General features: G+C 40.3%; 1 protein-coding gene across 16 annotated transcripts in view; it reads right to left on the reverse strand.

Moving 5' to 3' along the window:
- neb (nebulin) overlaps window positions 1-22,634 on the reverse strand; it is a 79,647-nt gene that overhangs the window by 16,741 nt on the left and 40,272 nt on the right. For 13 of the 16 annotated variants that reach the window (XM_045707827.2, XM_082969007.1, XM_082969005.1 and 10 more), the window contains 47 exons: window positions 22,492-22,590; window positions 22,179-22,280; window positions 21,794-21,901; window positions 19,910-20,221; window positions 19,621-19,725; window positions 19,363-19,467; window positions 19,039-19,143; window positions 18,714-18,821; window positions 17,823-17,933; window positions 16,833-17,030; window positions 16,569-16,673; window positions 16,117-16,221; window positions 15,894-15,998; window positions 15,673-15,780; window positions 15,370-15,483; window positions 15,034-15,231; window positions 14,512-14,616; window positions 14,133-14,237; window positions 13,685-13,792; window positions 13,368-13,475; window positions 12,925-13,032; window positions 12,585-12,689; window positions 12,258-12,362; window positions 11,921-12,019; window positions 11,661-11,765; window positions 11,323-11,427; window positions 11,031-11,135; window positions 10,794-10,898; window positions 10,550-10,654; window positions 10,079-10,183; window positions 9,780-9,884; window positions 9,546-9,650; window positions 8,320-8,424; window positions 6,874-6,975; window positions 6,574-6,681; window positions 6,340-6,444; window positions 5,996-6,100; window positions 5,679-5,780; window positions 5,421-5,525; window positions 5,018-5,128; window positions 4,743-4,853; window positions 4,394-4,495; window positions 4,085-4,189; window positions 2,373-2,483; window positions 2,008-2,112; window positions 1,113-1,217; window positions 242-346 (listed from right to left, as the gene is read on the reverse strand). In XM_045707827.2, coding sequence (XP_045563783.2) covers window positions 242-346; window positions 1,113-1,217; window positions 2,008-2,112; window positions 2,373-2,483; window positions 4,085-4,189; window positions 4,394-4,495; window positions 4,743-4,853; window positions 5,018-5,128; window positions 5,421-5,525; window positions 5,679-5,780; window positions 5,996-6,100; window positions 6,340-6,444; window positions 6,574-6,681; window positions 6,874-6,975; window positions 8,320-8,424; window positions 9,546-9,650; window positions 9,780-9,884; window positions 10,079-10,183; window positions 10,550-10,654; window positions 10,794-10,898; window positions 11,031-11,135; window positions 11,323-11,427; window positions 11,661-11,765; window positions 11,921-12,019; window positions 12,258-12,362; window positions 12,585-12,689; window positions 12,925-13,032; window positions 13,368-13,475; window positions 13,685-13,792; window positions 14,133-14,237; window positions 14,512-14,616; window positions 15,034-15,231; window positions 15,370-15,483; window positions 15,673-15,780; window positions 15,894-15,998; window positions 16,117-16,221; window positions 16,569-16,673; window positions 16,833-17,030; window positions 17,823-17,933; window positions 18,714-18,821; window positions 19,039-19,143; window positions 19,363-19,467; window positions 19,621-19,725; window positions 19,910-20,221; window positions 21,794-21,901; window positions 22,179-22,280; window positions 22,492-22,590 — 5,358 coding nt within the window. Of the gene's footprint in view, window positions 1-241; window positions 347-1,112; window positions 1,218-2,007; window positions 2,113-2,372; window positions 2,484-4,084; window positions 4,190-4,393; window positions 4,496-4,742; window positions 4,854-5,017; window positions 5,129-5,420; window positions 5,526-5,678; window positions 5,781-5,995; window positions 6,101-6,339; window positions 6,445-6,573; window positions 6,682-6,873; window positions 6,976-8,319; window positions 8,425-9,015; window positions 9,118-9,545; window positions 9,651-9,779; window positions 9,885-10,078; window positions 10,184-10,549; window positions 10,655-10,793; window positions 10,899-11,030; window positions 11,136-11,322; window positions 11,428-11,660; window positions 11,766-11,920; window positions 12,020-12,257; window positions 12,363-12,584; window positions 12,690-12,924; window positions 13,033-13,367; window positions 13,476-13,684; window positions 13,793-14,132; window positions 14,238-14,511; window positions 14,617-15,033; window positions 15,232-15,369; window positions 15,484-15,672; window positions 15,781-15,893; window positions 15,999-16,116; window positions 16,222-16,568; window positions 16,674-16,832; window positions 17,031-17,822; window positions 17,934-18,713; window positions 18,822-19,038; window positions 19,144-19,362; window positions 19,468-19,620; window positions 19,726-19,909; window positions 20,222-21,793; window positions 21,902-22,178; window positions 22,281-22,491; window positions 22,591-22,634 lie in introns of all 16 variants that reach the window. The other 3 variants (XM_082969008.1, XM_082969002.1, XM_045707824.2) reach the window with 2 other exon arrangements.

Below are 22,634 nucleotides of genomic sequence, written 5' to 3' on the forward strand. Positions count from 1 at the left end.
TCACATCAAATTACACATTGGAAAAATCACATTTCATAGACATTGTAGTTACACTTTTGAAGGACAGACAAGTCTACAGAATTTCCAAATAAAACAGAAGATCCAACACAATGACAGACAAAAACAGATTATTTTATGCATGTTCTCTTTGGAGCATCAGCGAAACGCCAGACTGCAAAGTAGAAGTGTTATTGTATGAAACAATTAGATATTGGGTTGAAACTATATCATGTGTATTTACCGCGCTCTGCATGTGCTGAGCCTCCTTAGCCGTCACATAGGTGGGGGTCTCGAAGTCCAGCATGGCCTTTCCTTTAGCCTTCTCATATTTCTCCTTGTACTTCACCTGTGGATGGACACACAGGGGTCAGACAAATATATTCACAATGTCATAGGCTCTTAATTTATTGAATAAAGTTGACTTACTTTATTCAATAAATATAAATAAATAGGCCATTTAGTGTTATCCTTGAGGCCTAAACGATACCAACTGCTGTTGTTATAACATCATAACAGTTTAACAAGGTGTTTTCAGAGCACAAACTGACAGGGTTTGTGACTGGTCTGTTTCAATGTAGTGAACTCTGGTCCAGATATCGTGTCCATTTAAGAGTTCTAGAGAGAAAAATGACTCCACTTAAAATGGGAGCATGGGAACCAATTTATAATGATTGCAATATAAACCTCTCAGGTTTAATGATGGAGTGACGAGTGGGAGATTTTATGGATTAATTAAAAAAGGACTTACATAATAACACACAGGTCAACCAACGCTTCCAGTAAAACTGTTTTTACAAGTCCACAAAGCTCTGACAAGTAAACAATACAAACACTAACTCTGTTTCATTGTGTTCCACTATTTAATGATTTTACATGTTGGAGAAGAAGCCTGGGAGAATTTAGATTCACAAGTCACAGGATGAAGCATTTCACTGTAAGGTCTACACCTGTTGTATTCGGCGCGTACGACAAATAAAATTGGATTCGATTTTGAAATGGAATATTGGAAAGATGATTTTCAAACTGAAAGTTGCCATCTCAAACATAGGAAGTTAAAACCCGGTGATGTCAGTGGACAGGTTCATAGGTCGTCCCAGTCATCGGCCACTTACGTGACTCTGTAGTTCTGAAGCCTCCTTGTGATGGAGCTGTTCTGGTGTGTCAGCGATCATGAGGTAGTGACCCTTACTGTCCTCATGTTTCTTCTTGTACTGGTACTAAGAGGGAATCAATGCCCAGTAAAGCAGCTCAGTACAACAATGTGGGGATAAATAGCCACTGCCGTTAGCTCCCTCAATGCCACCCATTTAAAAATATATATTATTTTAAAGAAGAATGTTTTATAAAAAAAGTTAAGGAATGTGAATAAAAAGGGATGAAAAGAATGCAATGAAGAACAATTAGAAAAGAGAAGGCAGAGAGTTCTAGAAGACGAAGTTATGATATACTAAGTCATGTTTTTAATAAAAACGATAAAAAGAATGATCCAGCACATGATAACATGCTAGAGACCGTGTGAAAAAGTAAACACTAAGACTATAGATGGATGAAAAAAGAGATGGAGAAGGTTACAGCAGGTGCTAGTACAGGAAGTTTAGAGGTCAAAGGTGAGAAGGGTCAGGGTCACTACCAGATGATGTCCTTGAGGATTATGGGTAAAAGAGTATGATGCAAAAATTCTGATACTACAGATCTGTGTTTTACTATATCTTATACAGTATATACACAGCAGGACCAAAGTGGTTGAAATGACGTCATTACAACCACATTCCAACTTCTTCTGGTTGTAAACTGATCGTAATGAAGTTATTTCAACCAGATTTGCCTGCTGAGAGAGAGCTAGGGAAAGCCTAATTATATAGAATGACTTTTTTGGAGGGTTGTGGTGGTGAGGTGGTTGGTTGTTGAGAAGGCGGTGGTTATGCAGAAGGGATGATGGTGATGACACTACCGGGTAGGAAGACGGTGGTATTGGGAGTACATAGGGTTATGTGCAGATTGTCTTACGTCACTAGACAGCTTGCTGGTGCTCAGGTTGTGCTGCATGGACAGTGACTCTGCCATGTCGGTTACAGGCGTGTGCATCTTCTTCAGGTCACCCTTGTACTTCACCTGTGAGATGAGAAGACGGACAGAAGAACATCATCGTATTATAGAGAGCTATTATATGGATATATTATTATAATATAGTGTCATAATATATATATAGATATATTATTATACAGTTTTATATAGCATTTCTCATGAACTGCTTGGTCCCGGTTGCTTTGTATATATTTGATAAAGACCTGTGAGTAAAGAGATCTTAGCCCGTACGCAAATGTATCATATTAAAAGAGTACTACACCTACTTGGGAGAGTGGAACACGTACCTCACTAGCCAGCTTGTGTGCATCCTTCTGAGTCTTGTAAATCACACTCTCCTTCATGTCATACTTTGGCCTGAGCCCCTTCTCCTTGTCAAACTTGGCCTTGTACTGCACCTGGAGGGATATCATATGGCAGTGTGTGTGTTAGTCTCAATCTAATTGCATCTGTGAGGCAGGTAAGCCAAGAAAAACAAAGCAAGAGTAAGATTAATGAGGAGAGAAATACAGTATTCGGTCACATAATATAAAAAGGGCTCATGGCTTGTTCAATGATTTTAGAGGGATCCAAATTCAGAATTTCTAAATCTAGGTAACTCCTTACTGTACTGTTTTAGTAGCCCTTGTTAAACAGCATAACCAACTGAAGTCAAAAATCATAGTTTGCCTTCTAGGATTAATTTGATGTAATGTATCTGGTGAGTATAACAAATGAATAAATAAGCATTCTTTCTTACTTTCAATGAGCCAACTAACCTCAGAAGGCAATTAAGACAACAGTAAGAAGAAGCAACTGTACAAACAGAACGTTGACTTCATATACTGTTGGAACAGTATGTATGGTAGTCAGAAATAGAAAATGAGGGAGAAAGCGATGCTGGGATCCCATTGCTGAGAGTCTGAGATAGATTCCTAATCTGTAGAGGAACCAGCTGACAAAAAGTCCGGGAGAGCGAGAAAGAGGGAGAGAGAGGAATGAAGAGTGTGTAAATCCAATAGAAATGAGAAAAAAATCTGTCTAATTATAATCATGTTCCAAATGAAAAAGCAATGACAGAACTTCTGGCAACACAATCAAATTGTCAACTCTGCCTCCTAGTGTTCAGTGTTGTCTATACTATAGAAGAGTTGGGAATAAGATACTTTAGATAGAAGCTTTGGTACAGGATTTACAGTCTTCATGGCACAGAGACAATTCTGTGAACGATGCAGCAACAATAACCCTATGACATGCTATCACTGTAGGGGCCATTCCAGAGGAAACAGAGACATTGACTAACCAGATGTCCCGGCTTTTCTGACATTGATCATTTAAGACGTTGATTCAACTGAGGGAGAAAAGGAAAAATAAAAAGGAAAAAAGCAATAGAAAACAATATTTTCTGTTGACTTTTAGGAAAATAGTTATTGCATCACTATGCTGCCCTACCAAGCAAAAAGACAGTAACTGCTCATTTGGTCGAAAATTAGTTAATGCCATTTTTGCTACATTAAATACATGCTTAATCATGTGGACAAGTATCCTGCCTCTATTGTATTGTGTTTTGGAGAAAATGGGGGTCATGTTAGCCATAACTGCATAACGTTACTGTGAAACCAAGGTATATTAAAGCCATTTTTCAAATTTTTCTCCACGCTATGAGCAGTTACTGCCTTTTTGCTTGGTAGGGCAGAATGCATGTCTGTGTTTGTAAAAGCTTGCGATGGGAGAGAGAAAAAGAAGATAGCTACAGGTATAAGGAAACAAAACACAAAACAAAAAAGACTGGAGGAAAAATCTAAACAAGAAAATGGAGGAAAAACTATAACAATCAAGAATATTGGCAGATATTATAGAATTATAACACAAATGAATTATGGAAGCAGAGGAGCCCCAACAGATGCTACCAGAAATCAACCAATCAGTGAGTCATTCAATAGGAAAAAGGAAGTCGCAAGACCCAGACAGGAAGTTGCAGCCCATTGGACCATGTCCCAGGGTTTGGTGTTGACCGTACCTGGCTGGTCAGCTTGGACACTGCAGTAGCCAGAGCGATGTCTGGACGGTGGGTGAGTGAGCCTCCATGGGCAGCCTCCTGACGAGCTTTGTCACGGTAGCCAATCTACCAGACACAATACACAAACCATCAGTGAGTAACAGCTCAGCACAGACTGTGGTGATTTGACTTGATGCCTTGTGATGTTGTCATGCTGAAAGTGCAAACATGCATATTCAACTCAGAAAGGTAAACAAATACACAATTTCGCCAAACAGGCTAACAGTCTTCACCACTGTGTAGGCTATTCACTGTGTATTGAACACTCACATTGCTAGTGAGCTTGGAGGCCTGGGTAGCCTTCATGATGTCTGGGCGCATAGCCACAGAGGTGTAGTTGAGCTTGGCCTTAGCGCCCTGCTTGTAGGCAAACTACAGATAGAGAGAGGAAAGAGTCAATCCACCACATTGAAAGACTGATATTAAAGGCATGACATAGAGAGTGAAAAACATAAAAGCCATGCTTCTTGTGAAAACACTTTGTGACAACTGCTGATGTAAAAATGAATACTTGATTAATAACGATCAATTATATCAAGCAAGCATGAACAGTTGAATGTCTTTAATATAGGAGATATAGCGATGTATTTTTCTAGGAGAGGATGGTTAGTGCACATACATTGCTCTGATTCTTGGCTACGTCCATGGCGTGCTGCACATCGGGAGGCACACTCATGTTGTTGTACTTGGACTTGCCCTTCTCCTTCTCAAACTTCTGCTTGTACTGTTTCTGTGGACAAAATGACGGAGACAAAAACGTCAAAGGTAACAAATGGCTCAGGACTGTATAGTCTTGGGAAGTCTCATTCACTCTGTGTGAGAAATCTGGAAATGGAGGTTCAAGCCTGTATACCAGCTCCAACTAAACAGCTGATATGGAGAGTAGGGACTGACCTCGCTGACCAGTTTGCCCATGTCCTTGGCGTGGATGGTATCGCGGGTGGTGGGCAGAGTGTTGAATTTGCTGGTCTGATGCTCCATCTTGCTGGCCAGTTTGTATTTGCTCTGAGGAAAGAAAGAAAACAAACAACGAGTGTCAGACAGGAATCTGATTGGGTGTCGTACAAACAAAACTAACATAGTGTACAGTAGCTTCGTTCATCAAAACAAGTGTTCTTGAAATAGTTAGTAACAAATTCCTTGTTCACCTATAAGATAAGGGCTACATTAGGACGTTTACGATCTAGCTATGATAACTATACTGTAGGTTAGTAAAGACAGCCAATCACTGGCAGTAATAAACATTACATAGTAAGTATCTGTAGTTATCATGTGTTTGATGTGTTTTGCTTCTTACCTCAGACGCCAGAATGCGCACTGACTTGGCATGAAGGTTAGCAGGAGTGTCCAGAACAATCTTATACTGGCCTTTTGCCTTCTCAAACTTCTCTCTGTATTTCACCTGGTGGACAGAACAAATCACAACAATTAACACAGGTTCTTTTTTTCTTAAGATTAAAATGTCATGTGTCAGAATAGAATAAGAATCGGATAGAACCGAATAGAATAACTTTCTTTTGATTGATGGGTGGCAGGTAAAGGAACAACTACTCACATTGCTGAAATCAGCATTCTTCTTTGCCAGGATGGCTAACTTGTCGTCCACGATGGACATCACACAACCCTTCATCATCTCCTTGTCATACTTGTATTCAATCTGAGGACATCCAGATACACAATAGGGGTTTGACCAGAGGTGCCATGTCAAAGATACAAGGTGTCAGTATAGAAACCTGGGATGGTGTTATGTGTGTAAGTCATGTACGTCGCTATTGTCTAGATTTGTACTTCATGGACTCTTTGACGATTAGCCCCATTGTGGGCTAAAATACATCCAAACAAACAAACAAATGTCTGTAGTGCATCACTCACATCACTCTGCTGGAAATTGGCTTTGGCAGCGTGGACAAAGTCAGGTCTGTCGACAGTCCAGATCCACTTGTTTTTGGTGGCCTGGTACTTCTTCCTGTAGTCCAGCTGGAAGGAGACAAATCAGACAGGAACAGAACAGTGAGTGAGTGAAGGGCCTGTCTCAAGCAACCATTCAAGTGGGGTAGAACACATCAGGTATAATGCCTGTCCTTAACAAGCCACATTTTTTAAAAATGTATTCATTCATTCATTGATTATTCATTCATTCATTGATACATTCAGAAGTGGCTTTCAGAAGTAAATGGATACAAGGAAAAGAGGAGTACTAGCAGAGAGAGACTCACATTGCTGATGTTCTTGTAGGCTTCCTTGGCAGCGCGGATTTCAAAGGATTCAGGGTCCATGTTGATCTGGGCCTTGCTCCTCTCATACATCTCCTTGTACTTCAGCTGAGTGACAAAGGAGATAAAAACACACTCACATACAGTACCAGGGCTATGACTGTACCTGCCTCCATCTTAGAGGTCCAGTTGTGAGAGGGAAGGAAAGCGGCAATTTTGAGAGTGTAGAGTACATACCACGCTGGTGATCTCCTTGACCTTCTTCATGTGTGCACTGTGTGGAGTATCATGGCCCAGGGTGTAGCCCTTAGCCTTGTTCTTGTTATACTCCATCTTGTAGACATTCTGGAAAAAGTGATGAGAAAATGGTGCAAGTCTAAATTATTCACATATAGTGTTATGTAGATAAATACACAACAGTAAGGAAAGCATACATTTATTTATATTATTTTATTATTTATTATAAGAGAGAAACAGTGACAACAATTTCAACAAAAAGTATCTTTAATTCAATGTTGTGTGGCCAAGTGAACTCACGTCTAATATGGCTTTGCTGCGTTTGTGGCTCTCATGCTCAGGAGTCTCCAGGATGGAGGTGAACTTGTTCTTAGCACGCTCATACTGTGCCCTGTACTTCCACTGTGGTGATGGGGGCAGGACACCAGAGTTAGACACTCACACAGGAGACATTACTGGCAAATAAGAATAAATGTATATATTATTAGCAGTGTTTAAATGACCTATAGATTATCTATGTGCTTTGCATATTGATTTTCAGTAGGCTATATGAGTTTATTTTACATGCCTTTATCCATTCTTGATCAAATAAAATGTATTTTCAAAGAAATGGTGATTCTGTGAAACAACTACAGCACATGTCAATGTAATGAATGAATGCAATAGGAAGACACCATGCAGAGGTTGGTACATGCTTTACGGAAACAGGTAACAAACTGAAATGTGGAAAGAGAGTTCCACAAACACACAGTTTGAGAACGAAAACAGAGACAAGGGATACGTGTTACCGATAGTCTGTTAGGGTACAGTCTGTCATTTTCTCATGGATGATTTTCTCCTGCTGACGTTTGATGTGCTGATCAGCTTGTCTGTTTCTACACTATGTCCTGATCAGCTTGTCTGTTTCTACACTATGTCCTGATCAGCTTGTCTGTTTCTACACTATGTCCTGATCAGCTTGTCTGTTTCTACACTATGTCCTGATCAGCTTGTCTGTTTCTACACTATGTCCTGATCAGCTTGTCTGTTTCTACACTATGTCCTGATCAGATTGTCTGCTTCTACACTATGTCCTGATCAGCTTGTCTGTTTCTACACTATGTCCTGATCAGCTTGTCTGTTTCTACACTATGTCCTGATCAGCTTGTCTGTTTCTACACTATGTCCTGATCAGCTTGTCTGTTTCTACACTATGTCCTGATCAGCTTGTCTGTTTCTACACTATGTCCTGATCAGCTTGTCTGTTTCTACACTATGTCCTGCTGATGATAAATCTGGTGTGGATACATATTGAACATGAGTAGTACAGCTAGAGATTAATAATGGTAGTATTTTTTTAATTATCATTTGGATTTAGAATTTCAACTAAAATAAATGAAAATAAATCTATTGACTGTGTTCATAATTTGACGTAAAACGTATTTCTAGACAGTTCAGTTTGTACTTGTGATGTGGGTTATAGGCAGAGGAATTATAACTTGGGATAAGCTGGGTAGCTTGGGTTCAGAGATCAGTGAGGATTCAGGAGTGTTTATGAAGCAGGGGTGTGAGTGGAATGTGGGGCAGACAGAGGTGAGGTATTCTAGTCACTGGCCATTGGGAGTTCAGCATGGGTTTCCACAGGTACAGTTAGCGAGGGCTGAGCTGGGAAGACAACTGGAGGGAGTGAGAATTGGGAAAACTGGCATGGAGTGGACATTTTGAGGACTTTACGAGGTGAGGTCTACTGGGCCAATGGATGATTACCTTACACTGCGCGCTGGACTGGCAAATGGCGCTGAGGATGTCTGGACGGAGCAGCTCATTGCAGCCGTTCTTTAGCAGTTCTCTAGCCCTGGACCTATATCTTTTCTGTCCACGGGGACACACACCAACAAACACACACAGCATGCAGAGGATGAGGACAGGGACAGTGGGACAGACAGGACAGAGTGGACAAGAGAGGAGCTCCGAAGATCCCAGGTGTGGAGTCTTGAGTTGTGTCCTCCTGATTTGTGCCCTCAGAGTGAATCGCCCAGATATATTAAACCTGCTTGAATTGGGTTCAATCAATCAAATATGCCTTTTTATTAGCTTTCATGGTTTTGACAATGCTGAATTTGTTTTTGACAATTGTCATTAAAACTGAAATGAGAAAAGGGTTCAACCAAGTTTACGGGTTCAACACTGAGTGCACAGATCAATGAGAGTGTAGCCGCTCACTCAAACCACCCCAGAGGGCTATTTGAGTGGCAGAGTACGACACCTGTGGCGTAAGGAAAAAGACAGAGAGAGAGAGGTGAATACGAACGATAACATCTTAGCCATGCGACTACGACCTCCCGAAAGGCCTGCAGTCAGATGACCTCATGCGCCGGGCTCAGAAGCAAGCGTTCTGATAGGCCCAGAGTAGACGGAGACGGACAGGGGCGTGACTCCGCAGCGGGCAAATCGTAGCTTTACCTGGCTATTCTTGGCGTTCTCCTTAGCCAGGAGGTTTCTAGGATCATCCAACACACTGCTGTACTTATCCTTGGTCTTCTCATAGGCTGCTCTATAGCGCCTCTGCTCAGAATGTCAAAAAGTTAAAGACAACTGACAAACAAACAGTGAGCTGCGACAGTCAGGAAATAAGAAGACTACCAGGAAAGAAAGTCAAGGTTAATAGCATGTGATAAATAGAGGAATGAACCGCAGACAAGATCAACTTGAGTGACAATGACACAGTATTGTGGCTAGGACCACCACAGGAAGAAGGATAGTCCATTCATCACCATTTACAGTACATCTACTAAATGTTATGAACTAATCATGATCATCTGTTACCTTCAAAGCTGAGAATCCAAATGAGATAGAAAGAGAACACGTTATACTCATTACTGTATCTGGTTTTCATAAGATCATTTAAATAAGATTAAATATATCCAGTATATCCAAATTGAAACCGACATGAGTTTGTATAGATGTGTTACAAAAGTGCAGCTGTGACTTACTTCGTTGATGATAACGGAGGCATTCTTAGCTGCCTGGAAGAATGGAGTATCACTTGTGTACTTGAACTGGTGTCTGTTCTTCTCAAAAGTTGCTTTATAGAGTCTCTGTTTTCAAAGGAGAAGAGGGAAGAGAAGAGGAGAAAAGAGCTTGTGGATATGAGAAGAGAAAGATAACATCTGAGAATGGTCTTATTGAATTTGTAGTGGTACATTCTTTCTTTCCTAAATTCTTACCTCACTGTAGAGGCTCTTGTTCTTCTCAGCCTGGACCATCTCAGGTCTGTCCCACACGTAGCAGCCAATACCCTTCAGCCAATCCAGGTCCTCCTTGTACTTGATCTAATGTTAGACAGATATATTCATGTTTTGGGTCATGCAAAAACATACACGTTAAAGTATTCTAATACGCTGAAATGGACAATGCAATCTTTCTATGGAAAACTACACATTGTAAGTACTCAAATGTATTGGAATTGACAATACAGTGATTCTGCTGCAAGGGTATTTTCTGATGTTAAATTGACACCACTCACGTCGCTGACGTTATCACAGATGGTTTTGCTGTGGAAGAACTCGGGACGGTCGGGGATGGATCTCCACGTACCCAGAGTGTTGTTGTACTTCTCTCTGTATTTGACCTGTGTGAAGGAGAGAGAGAATTGTCTTATATCTGTATGATAACATATGTGTATACAGTATTTGACCTGTGTGAAGGAGAGAGAAGTGTCTTTTATCTGTATGATAACATACGTGTATACAGTATTTGGCAAAATCCACATACCAAATGGAATCCATTTAATGGACCAAATAATCCTATTGGAAGGCTCTGAGCAGCAGGCAAAGCTGGATGAAATGACTTCCTTAAAACACAGATTACTGTTCGTAAACTGGTTGAAATGACTTCCTTAAAACACAGATTACTGTTCGTAAACTGGTTGTAGGGATGTCATTTCAACCAGTTTTGGTTGCTGAGGAGATCTCTTCTAATTGGCTGACAGACTGACCTCGCTGATGTCATCGGTGAATCTACGGTGACACACGATGTCCAGGGCATCCTTGACGCTGTGGTAGTGACCCTTGGCCTGCTCAAAGCTCTCCTTGTAGCGCAGCTAGAGAGAGAGAGAGAGAGAGAGAGAGTGAGAGAGCGAGAGAGAGAGAGTAGTACATAGGTCAGTAATTTATAAGAAGGACAACTTAAAGACCAAAGACAGTAGAGGCGGAGCAGGGATCACCAGAGAGCATACTCACATCACTGGACTGTAGGTAGGCCTTCTTGGCCCGGACCAGGATGGGTGTGTCATGGATGCTGGTGTACTTGTGCTTCATCTTCTCATACTGATCTTTGTATTTGATCTGGGGATGAAACAGAGGAGAAACTGTGTTAGAGCAGTGGTGAAGGGCAAAGACTATGGTATCATACTGGGACAGAAGGGTAATATAGTGGTGATGGAGGAATGTAGGAGAAATGACGTTGGAAAGACTTACCTCGCTGAAGGCCACCTTCATAGCCCTGGCGTGGTCCATTATGGGGGTGTTGATCTCCGCAGTGAAGTGGGCCCTCTCCTTGGAGGCCAGGTCAGTGTACATAAACTGTAATTAACAGAAATGTCAGAAATCTCTTTCTTTGTACCTTTTTGTCATTGTTGTGCTTTAAGTTGGCATCAATAGAAATCTTAACACAGCTATCAGTCCTCCAAAGAGTTGAGCAGGTTTATTGTATCTGAGTGAGCTAAGATGAAACACACAAAAAAACTGTGGGCATCTCCTTTTGACTTGCCTTGTTGCTGAGCTGTTGGGCCCATTTGACTCTCTGGACCTCAAGGGAGTCCAGGGTGGTGGTGCACTTGGTCTTTTCCACATTGCCTTTGGCTCTGTACAACAGCTTAGAACGAGAGAGTAAAGGTTAACACTGCCAATTCAGACAGAAAGACAGACCTGAGTCTTCCATTACAAGCTGAGTCTCCAACAAGCATCGATCTCGAATAATGGAAGTTAATGGACGTTTTACTGTATTGTGTTAGTATATTGTACTGTATATTATAATATTATATCATAATAATAATATATATATATATGTGGGAAATGGTGGGAGATATGATAGTGAAGATGACTCACGTTGCTCATGTGGGACTTTAGCTCAGTGATGCGCTGGTACTCTGGTGTGCCCAGGACTACAGTGAAGTTGGCACGGTTCTTCTTTGCCTCAACATCATAGTTGGCCTGTTTTGGGGAGACAAAAGAATATGGATTAGCAGATGTATTATAAGCATGGTATAGACATATTATTTACAGTATTTGCAGATTGTGTATACTTAGCTCCTTTGATTGCTGATTGAAGCCATGATAAAATGAAAAAGAAAGGAAAGTCTATCTACCTTGAACTTGCTAATGTTGCGGACAGTGATCATCTCAGGTGTGTCATACAGGAAGCAGCCAACGCCTCTCAGCCACAGAAGGTCCTCCTTGTATCTCAACTGGTGATGGAAACAGAGACAGACAATGGTTACATTACTGTAGAATTATTCAATAGGCACGGAGGGATTTAGTAAAGTAACAATAACCTATCAATGAAATTCTTCCCTTATCCTCACTGAAGTTAACTTAAGTTTTCATTGAAAAAAACATATTTCATTGGTTGTATAGCCTAAATACTGCATGTTTCAGAAGTTGCTTGGCTGCATTGTTTTGAGTGAGTGTTATTGGGCGACGTACATCACTGGTGATCTCATTGACGTGGTTGCAGTGTATCATCTGGGGAGTGATGCCCATGGGAATCATGGTGCCTCTGTTGGCGATGTACTTCTCCTTGTAACACAACTTCACGGAACAAAGGGAGACACACAGTACTTAGAACACGTGGCAAACTTCACAGCGAAGAGAACAAACAAATACATCGTTTTGAAAAGAAGTGTATGAATGAAAACAGAGATAATCGTGACGAATTAGTCTTGTAGCAAGCATCAACAGTAAGTGATAGTAACAAACATCAATGACAATAGTCTAGGAGTGATAATGACAGGATGACAAAAGGTCACGTACGTCGCTGACGGCCTTCTGGGTCATCTTGACCTGTCGGATCTCAGGTGTGTCGTAGGTGCTGTGGACCTTATCCTTCTCCTTCTCATACAGCTCACGGTACAGACGCTGGGACAGACAGATGGAGAGGGGAAAGAACATCACCACTACGCCCCAAATAATCATTTTAATGATGTCCACATACCAGGGTCTTGGACTGTACACAGCTATAATTACTCAACATCTTTCAAGGGACTCATAACAAATAGCCACATAGATGGATCATCAATCAAATTGAATAATTCATCAATTATGATATTTTTCCAATTAGTGGGGGTAGAGGAGAAGATGTTTGTAATCTTACCGGGTTGGTGACCTTGTTGGCGTTCCTGATGTTGACGAAGCTGACACCTTCTGGGTCTAGGGTGTAGTTCGTAGCCTTTGACTTTTCATAGTCATTCTTGTACTTCACCTACACAACACAACATAATTCCACGTGTGAGTTCCTACCATAGAGATACGATATATAACATTTTATGGTAACTACATCTATAGGCTTCCTTCTACTTCACCTAGCTACAGTACAGAAGACAAGTGTGAGTGACACAGTACGTGCCTCTCATAAGTGAAAGTTTGCATCTGAATAGATTTTTTTTGTGTGATAATTACCTCAATGAGAATCTTAATGGTTCATATTTTGTACACAAGGTGGGTTTTTTTTCTATATTTTGGGGGGAACGGTTCAAGTAAAAAAAAAAAAACGAATAGATGAACATTGAATAAAAGAAAGTGTTGTGTCTTTCTTACGCTGCTGACAACGAGGGTGTTGTGCTTAGCCTGCTTCATGAGAGGATTGTCGTGGGGTAGAGAGTAGCCAGTAGGCATGAACTTCTTGTTGGCCTCTTTGTAGAAGTTCTGAGGAGAATCATGAGAGAGGAAAAACAGGAGGTCATAAGATATGAGAATCATAATACAATTAGCATATTTTACTTCTATAAACAGTTTGAGGGACTAGTTACTATTTATGCATTTTTGAAAGTTACGAGTGAGCTATGTTTTGTAAGAGTGTACTTAAAGTAAAGAAATGATCCCCAAAAAAGAAGTGAGGATGGAAGATATCTTACATCACTCTGGTTGTAGTTGGCCAGGCGTGCCCTCTCTGTATCCACGGTGATAGCAGGGGAGGAGTTAGTTCCCTTGACATTGGTGAAGTAGTCATTACGGTAGTGGAGCTGAGAACATGAGAGGAGAGAACTTCATATGCTCCATCATGAAAATAATTAGAATTGATATATATATATATATATATATATATATATATATATATATATATATATATATATATATATATATATATATATATATATATATATATATATATATATATTTTTTTAATATTAGGATTTTTTGTTTTGTTTATTGAGACAGTTGGATATACAGGGGAGACAGAGTAGGGAAGAGAGACAGTACACAAATGAGAGCCTGGACCAGGAAGTGAACTCTGATTAAATAAGGGTTAAATAAAACAACAAGATGGTGCTAAAAAAAAGAAACTTTAGCGACAGTACTCACATCGCTCAGGTTCTGAGCACTCTGTTTGGCTGTTTCATAGGTAGGAGTGTCGATGACCATAGAGTAATCCTTGAATGCCTCAATGCCCTTGGCTCTGTACTTGTTCTGGAAGACAAGAACAAACACACAAATACATCCATTGGGGAGAGGAGAGGAGAGGAGAGGAGAGGAGAGGAGAGGAGAGGAGAGGAGAGGAGAGGAGAGGAGAGGAGAGGAGAGGAGAGGAGAGGAGAGGAGAGGAGAGGGGGAGAGGAGAGGAGAGGAGAGGAGAGGAGAGGAGAGGAGAGGAGAGGAGAGGAGAGGATGAGAAGAGGAGGAGGGGAGAGGAGGAAAGACAGATGAAGAAAGATAGGTGAGAGGCATTGGGGAGGGAGTTTACCTCGCTCTGCAGGTTGTCAGCAGCCTTGACGCGCAAGATCTCAGGGGTGTCCCAAGCATAGCAGCCAATTCCCTTCAGCCAGTTCAGGTCATCCTTGTAGAAGACCTGGGGAGCCACAGGAAAGTTATAGAAGTCATAAGGACAAGCAAGAAGAAGTGCAGCATTTGGGAACTAGAACTTTGAACTACCTAATATAACTATATATAACTATGTCACAATAGTTTAGAAGTAATCACCAATATTAGTTACTTTTTCTGACACATTCTACCAGATCCTAAATAAATTACTATAACCCAAAATTAAGGAAAATAAAAGTCCTCTAGGTCTTCCTGAAGAACATTTTATATATATGTTATTATAAACAACAAAATTGTTTATAATAAGTAAGGGGAAAAAAAGTGTATTCAATTGAATCATTTAACTTCCCATGAAATTGTGATTAAATGCAATGTGAGAACCCAATGTATACAGTTTTCCACATAAAGAAAGTTGATTAAAATATTCAAAGTTCGGATGACTCACGTCGCTGAGCTGCTCGTTGACCTTGCGTGCCTGGGCGTACACCTGCATATCAGGCATACAGATCCACTGGTGCAGGTACTTCCTGTAACCGATCTCACTGACATGGTTCTGAGTTTGACGGGCTGACAAGACATGTAGCATGTCTGGAGGGATGTGGTTCTTGGCCTTGGTCTTCTCATAGTCTGCCTTGTACAAGCGCTACATGTAGGGAGGGTACATTAACCATTATGTTATTATGTGTGTACATTTCCATTGATTTAAGATCAATGTGTTTGACTGCCATATGGAAGACAGTAAAGTAAAGAGGCGATAATGAAAAAAGTCAACAAGACTTACGTCAAGACCCATCTGTCCAACTTTGAGGCAGCGGAGAGTTTGTGGGTCGTCCTCCAGGGACTTGGGCAGACTGTAGAGGGACTTGAACTTCTCATAATCCTCCCTGTATTTGACCTATAGGGGAGGAGATCATATGGGTAGGTTTGGGTAGTGGGCTTTGACAATGTACATGCAACTTTTTTGTATGTGACGACTGATAATCCTAAACAACAAATTCAAGCAAATGAGGAACATCAAAAGTCAAAAGGGTCTTAGACTATGAGACTATAAAGGGTGATAAGTTGGGTGATAAGTTGAACTCACACTGCTGAGGATGACCTTCTGTTGTTTGGCGTGTTTCATGGCGTGGGAGTCTGATGGCAGCGTGTAACCCTTAGCCTTGATCTGGTCCCAGGCAGATGTATACATTTTCTAGATGACACAAAAGAAAACATAAACATCATAAATGAAGCATTTCAATCCTAATAGGTAAACATTACAGTATTTGGAGACACAGTGTACGTCTACAGTAGAGCCACACTTACGGTGCTGTAGATGTCCTTGAGGTTGGCGTTGCGTACGTAGTCGAAGGTATCCAGAATTGTGGTATACATATGCTTTTCCTTATGGTAAGCCTCCCTGTAGTTCAGCTGTTGAGATAAAGAGCATATGTTTTGATACAAAGCGGGTTTTATACATTTCTATACTATTAGAAGTGATGTGTAGTATAGTATAGTATTTATTCTGTACAGTACATCTGACACTCACATCACTGGCCCAGGTGTGACCCAGGATAGCAGTCACATAGGCAGGGGTGTCTGTCACGATGGAGTAGTTGTTGAATTCCTTCTTACCCTCCTCTTTGTATTTGAGCTGCAAGAAAACAAATGCTGAAGATTAATAAACCATAGTCCCCAAGCAGGAATACTCATTACATTTTACATTTACATTTACATTTTAGTCATTTAGCAGACGCTCTTATCCAGAGCGACTTACAGTAGTGAGTGCATACATTTCATTTCATGCATTTTTATTTTTTGAACTACTCCTTTTGAAGTAGTCTCTATCACTACTTTTTTTTATTGTCTTTAAGTATTTTTATGATAAAATATATATGTATTTATCCATTTATGATAGACTGGTATTCAATCAATAACAAACAAAAGACTAGGTAAATCATTGGTGTAAACGACAGTAAGTTACAGTATCTTGCTACTCACATCGCTCTGCAGCAGGTAGGCATTCTTGGCGCGGACAATCTCAGGTGTGTCCCAGACATAGCAACCAATACCCTTCATCCAGTTCAGGTCATCTTTGTAGTACACCTAGCAAACAGATAGACAATACCCCAATGCAGAGTTCAGATAGTTGGATTTGATATGATTTTACAAATACTGTGATAGTGTGGGGTAGTGTAGCTAACTAAAGATGTGTTGTGTCCTTTTGCGAAATACACTTTAAAATCTATTAAACTTGAAACGTACATCGCTCAGGATCTCGTTGTTCTTGCGGGCTCTGATAGCGTCCTCCTGTTCGGGGTGGCAGGTCCAGTTGTGCAGGTAGGTGCGGTACAGCACATCACTGAGCATGTCCTGAGACCTCTTAGCCACCACGTTGGGAATGATGTCAGCGGGGATGTGGTTCTTGATCTTGTTGATGTTATACTCCTTCTGGTAATCCCTCTGGAAGAAAGAACAGGGCACTGTGTGGATTATTTTCAAATTAAAAATATAATCAAATCAAATGAAAGTGTATTTGTCCTACGCACATGTTGTACAGAGTACAATTAATTGCTTACATGCAGGATCACCTCTCTACATTGCAACAACAAAATAAGAATATAAGTAAATAAAAAAAATATTAAATGGAAGAAAAATAAATAAATATAAGAACTATACATAGGAAAATATATCTAAGGAGTAAATATGGCATATTCCTGGTTCCAACAGAGTATCTTTTAAAACGTTTATTTATACAGGTAAGTAATTTAAGAACACATTCTTAATGATGAGCTGCTGTTGTCTTATTGTATCTTTAGAGAAAGTAGCGACCGGATTATCATGTGTGTGATTTACTAGATTATGCTGTGTAGGTTATCAGTATAATATATCTTACTAGATATACTGTAGATATACTACAGTATTATATCTTACTAGATATACTGTAGATATACTACCGTATTATAGCAGTATTATATCTTACTAGATATACTGTAGATATACTACAGTATTATATCTTACTAGATATACTGTAGATATACTACCGTATTATAGCAGTATTATATCTTACTAGATATACTGTAGATATACTACAGTATTATATCTTACTAGATATACTGTAGATATACTACCATATTATAGCAGTATTATATCTTACTAGATATACTGTAGATATACTACAGTATTATAGCAGTATTATATCTTACTAGATATAGTGTAGATATACTATAGTATTATAGCAGTATCATATCTTACCAGGCCCTTCTGTTTCTCCTGTTCTCTACAGCGCATCACCTCAGGGAAGTCCACCAGGGTGCCAGCCAGGTAGTGGCCCTTGGCCTTCTCATGGGCGTCATGGTACTTAGCCTGAAAGGTTTCAGTTTCAAAGAAAGAAAACCTATTGTCATCAATTAAATCAAATTTCAAAATATAATTTATTTATATAGCCCTTCTTACATCAGCTGATATCTCAAAGTGCTGTACAGAAACCCAGCCTAAAACCCCAAACAGCAAGCAATGCAGGTGTAGAAGCACGGTGGCTAGGAAAAACTCCCTAGAAAGGCCAAAACCTAGGAAGAAACCTAGGCTATGAGGGGTAGCCAGTCCTCTTCTGGCTGTGCCGGGTGGAGGTTATAACAGAACATGGCCAAGATCAATGATTGCTGGGAGTAAAGAGCTCCCCGTTACCACAGCAACATATGCAACCACTAGCAGTTACTTAAGCAATAAGGCCCGAGGGGGTGTGGTATATGGCCAATATACCACGGTTAAGGGCTGTTCTTGGGCAAGACGCAACCCCTGAAACCTTATTGCTATTATAAACTGGTTACCAATGTAATTAGAGCAGTAAAAATAACTGTTTTGTCATACCCGTGGTATACGGTCTTATATACCACGGCTGTCAGCCAATCAGCATTCAGGGCTCAAACCACCCAGTTTATAAGATTGTTTGTAATAATCATCATATTCTTTATAGTTAATCATTTAACAAACACGCATTTAACTATTTGAATTAGATTTAATAGTCCGTTGTGTTCATTGCTCTTTAAATATTATTTATATCTTATAGTAATAATCATCATATTCTTCATAGTTAATCATAATATTTGTATTGTTGATTGTCAAGAGGATGTAAATTAGACTCACGTCACTGACGATCTCCCTGTTCTTCTTGGCTCCGACTACAGGAATGTACTGAGGGTCGAGCTGGTAACCAGTGGCTTTGCTTTCATCCCAGGCCAGTTTGTAGTATTTCTACAAATGACATCAAAACAATCCTCAATGTCAAAATCAGAAGTTACAGATAAAACATTTTTTAAGTAACATCAACATTATAAAATGTATTAGTTTCAACAATATTATTACAATTATTATCAACATTATAAAAAAGAACATTTGCATATAAAATGTGACATTTGTGCAGATAGGTGTTCCTATGAAGACCAAATCATATGGATGTAGAGTACTTTACCTCACTGATGACCTTGGCGACCTCTCTGCTATGGGCCAGCTGGGGTGTGTCCTCTGAGCCGATGTACTTGCCCTTCTCTGCGTTGAAGGTCTCCTTGTACTTCAGCTTTACAACAGAAGGACATACAGGCACAGGTCATGATCAAATCAAAACAACCCACACAACAGAACATCCTCACGTTTCTCTAAGCTTAGGAATGGGTCAAAGGCTATCTGAAACAGAGAAAATGTGCATCCAACAAAAGAGACATCCAAAGACTGTATGTCGTTTTTTGTCTTTTCTTAACATACTGTATAAGCTAAACTAGTAAAATGATTCACTCACATCACTGAGGTTAAAAGCATTGATGGTGGCCAGGATAATCTCAGGACGATCCACGATGTGTGTGTATTTGGCAAAGTTGTCTTTGGCATCCTTCTTGTAAAGCCTCTGCAAAAAGACAGTAGAGAAAGAGACGTGGTAAGAATCCCCTGAAGGGTAGCAAACACATGCAGTACTAATGACTGACGTGAGGAGCAGAACGTGCCCAATGAAACCAATAGCCACACCAAAAACAGCTTGGATACAGATAGAGGAGCTTACCTCGTTCATGATCTTCTGGGCATTCCTAACTTTGACGTGATCGACACAGTCTGCAGCCATCCATCCACAGCCACGGAGCCATTCCAGATCGGCCTTGTAGACAAACTGCAGCCAGACAGAGGAGAGTTAGACAAACCATCATTTTATCTCGAGGTATTTTCCTGATTTTATTAGGGAGAGAGGGGGGGGGGGTGAGAAAGAGAGAGAGATGGGGAGAGAAGAGAGAGAGAGATGGGGCAAGAGAGACATAGAGAGAGAGAGAGAGAGAGAGAGGAGATATTCTACTCACGTCACTCTGAAGGTCGTACGCTTTGCGGGCCTGTGTGACGTCAGTGGAGTCTGGCAGACAGGTCCAGTTGTGTAGATGGGTCCTGTAGTGTTTGTCATTGACCTGGACCTGGCATTTCTTGGCCAGCTCGAAAGACAGCATGTCCACTGGCAGATGGAACTTGGTCTTGGACTTATTGAAGTCTTTCTTGTACAGAGCATCAGAGGCGATCTTGGCTGAGTTCAGAGCCAGCATGAGCAGAGGGTCATCCTCGACGCAGCGGGCTCCAATGTGATGGCCAACATGCTTACGGTATTCTGCCTTGTATTTGTGCTGTGAAAGAGAACAAGCAAGTGTCAAAGTATTGTATTTGGTACAAGAAATATACTTGCTGGTGACCCTCAATTAAATTTGGTGATGAATGGATGCCTGTAGAGCAAGTTAAATAGACCAAACTACTTGGCGTCACGTTGGACACAGCTCTATCCTGGTCTGAGCATATAGATAACATTGTCATTAAAACGGGTAAGGGCATTGCTATAACAAGAAAAAGTTCTGAGTATTTAACATCCAGCATTTTGAATCAGGGGATTTCATTTTTGGTCCTGTCACACTTAGAGTACTGTTCAGCTCCTAAAAAACAGGGCTGCCAGATTAGCTCTTCATTGTTCTATCCATATTAAATTTTTTTAAGGAATGCACCATTATTTCTCATGGCTTCCTGTTGAAAGCAAATGACTAGCCAATCTTTTGAATTTCTTGAGGAATGTAATATTTTTCAAGAAACCACAGTACTTTTTATACAAATTACTGTATACCAGCAACAAACAATACCACCAAACCACACAGGCAAGTTTAGGTAATCTGATACCCCCTAGACAAAGGACAAATCTCCTCATATCTACAGTAATTAACAGAGCCATCACTGAATGGAATTCTTAACCAACTCACATTTCTCAGGAGGCAAAAGTAAATCCACCTTCAATAAAACAATAAAAGAACATCTAATGCGATGGACCATATGACTGGACAGAGACTTATTCTGGAGAGCATCTACGAATGTTAAATGTATTATCTGTCAGGTATTTTAATTCTGTAACGCCCTGGCCATAGAGAGGGGTTTTTGTTCTTTATTTTGGTTAGGCCAGGGTGTTACATTGGGTGGGCGTTCTATGTTCATTTTTCTATGTTTTTGTATTTCTTTGTTTTGGGCCGTGTGTGTGGCTCCCAATCAGGCACAGCTGTAGTTCATTGTTGCTGATTGGGAGTCACACATAAGTAGCCTGGTTTTCCTTTGGGTTTTTGTGGGTGATTGTTTTCTGTTTAGTGTGTTCCTGACAGAACTGTTGCTAGTCGTTTTTTTGGTTTCTTATGTATAGTGTTCATTCGATCATTAAATCCTTTCATGATGAACACATCCTCCGCTGCACCTTGGTCTCATTTGAACAACGGCCGTTACAAATTGTCTACAATGTCTAAGTCATAACAAAATTGTTGAATGTTGGTTATGTCTTAATGTAAATTGTAATTGTTTGTAATGTCTTTTTAGGTCTGTGTTGGACCCCAGGAAGATTAGCTGACGTCATGGTGTCCGCTAATGGGGATCCTAATAAAATTATAAAATGAAATTCAAAGTGCCATACTCAGTGGGATTTAATTGACTGTTTATTCATACATACTGCAATAGAGATCTAAGCATTTAGAATTAAAACGGTATTGAGTGAATGGATATTTTGAGTCACTTAAACACTACAAAGTTAGGAACTTAAGTAAATGATGTAGTTCATGTTATCTTTATCAGGAGTGAATGGACACTTACTGTTCCATTACATTTGCATTCAGATGAGATAAGTATTTTTGACCTCAATAACCTGTTTAAATAAAGGTGAAAACAGTGATACTCACATCGCTCTGGACTTTATTGTTGTGGATGCACTGCTTGATGGGAACAGCATCTCCGGGCATTAAGAAGCCAGTGGCTTTGACCTTATCCCAGTCCTTGGTGTACAGTTTCTGTGAACGGTAAGAGACATAGGACCGGAAATTACAGGAAGTAATGGTAATATTTTGTGACTACACCACGTCTTATGAGCATTTCTTCCTCGAGTTCCCCTCTACCTTCAGTATTGTTGAAGCTTTATTCAGACTGGAAAAGGCATTTTGAGCTTTTAAAATGTCTGAGCACCCTGATCAAATCAAATCAAATGTTATTGGTCACATAGACATATTTAGCAGATGTTATTGCGGGTGTAGGGAAAGGCTTGATGTAAAGAAACAAGAGTTATCTTACTGGATGGAGATTCTTGGCCACCTCTCTTGCTGTTGCCAGTACTGGGGTGTCTGTGAGCGTGTACTTAGTCTTCTCCATGTGCCAGAGTGCACGGTAATTAGCCTGCATAAAATCAAAACACAAAAGCAATTGATTGTACTTATGATATATTGTATTGTACTTATGATGATTATTATTGGCTCTATTAAGAGTTGCTTCAATAGTCCAATGTTTTTATTTCATCATTTTGATAGCCATTCCCCACAGAAAAAAAAAACATTGTGATTCTTTCATGTATTGTAACATGTAAGAATTGGCCCATGTCCCCACCCACCTCATTGAGGATATCTGCAGCGTTCTTAGCGCAAACCAGGTCCATTCGGTCCACAGGGGCTGTGAACGTCTGCTGATCCAACTTGACGCGGTAACCTCTCTGCAAGACAACATCGGCAACAACAGTCAAACCAAAATCAAGCT

The sequence above is a fragment of the Salmo salar genome, chromosome 25 (assembly GCF_965601325.2).
Source record: "Salmo salar chromosome 25, fSalSal1, whole genome shotgun sequence".
Classification (NCBI taxonomy): Eukaryota; Metazoa; Chordata; class Actinopteri; order Salmoniformes; family Salmonidae; genus Salmo; species Salmo salar.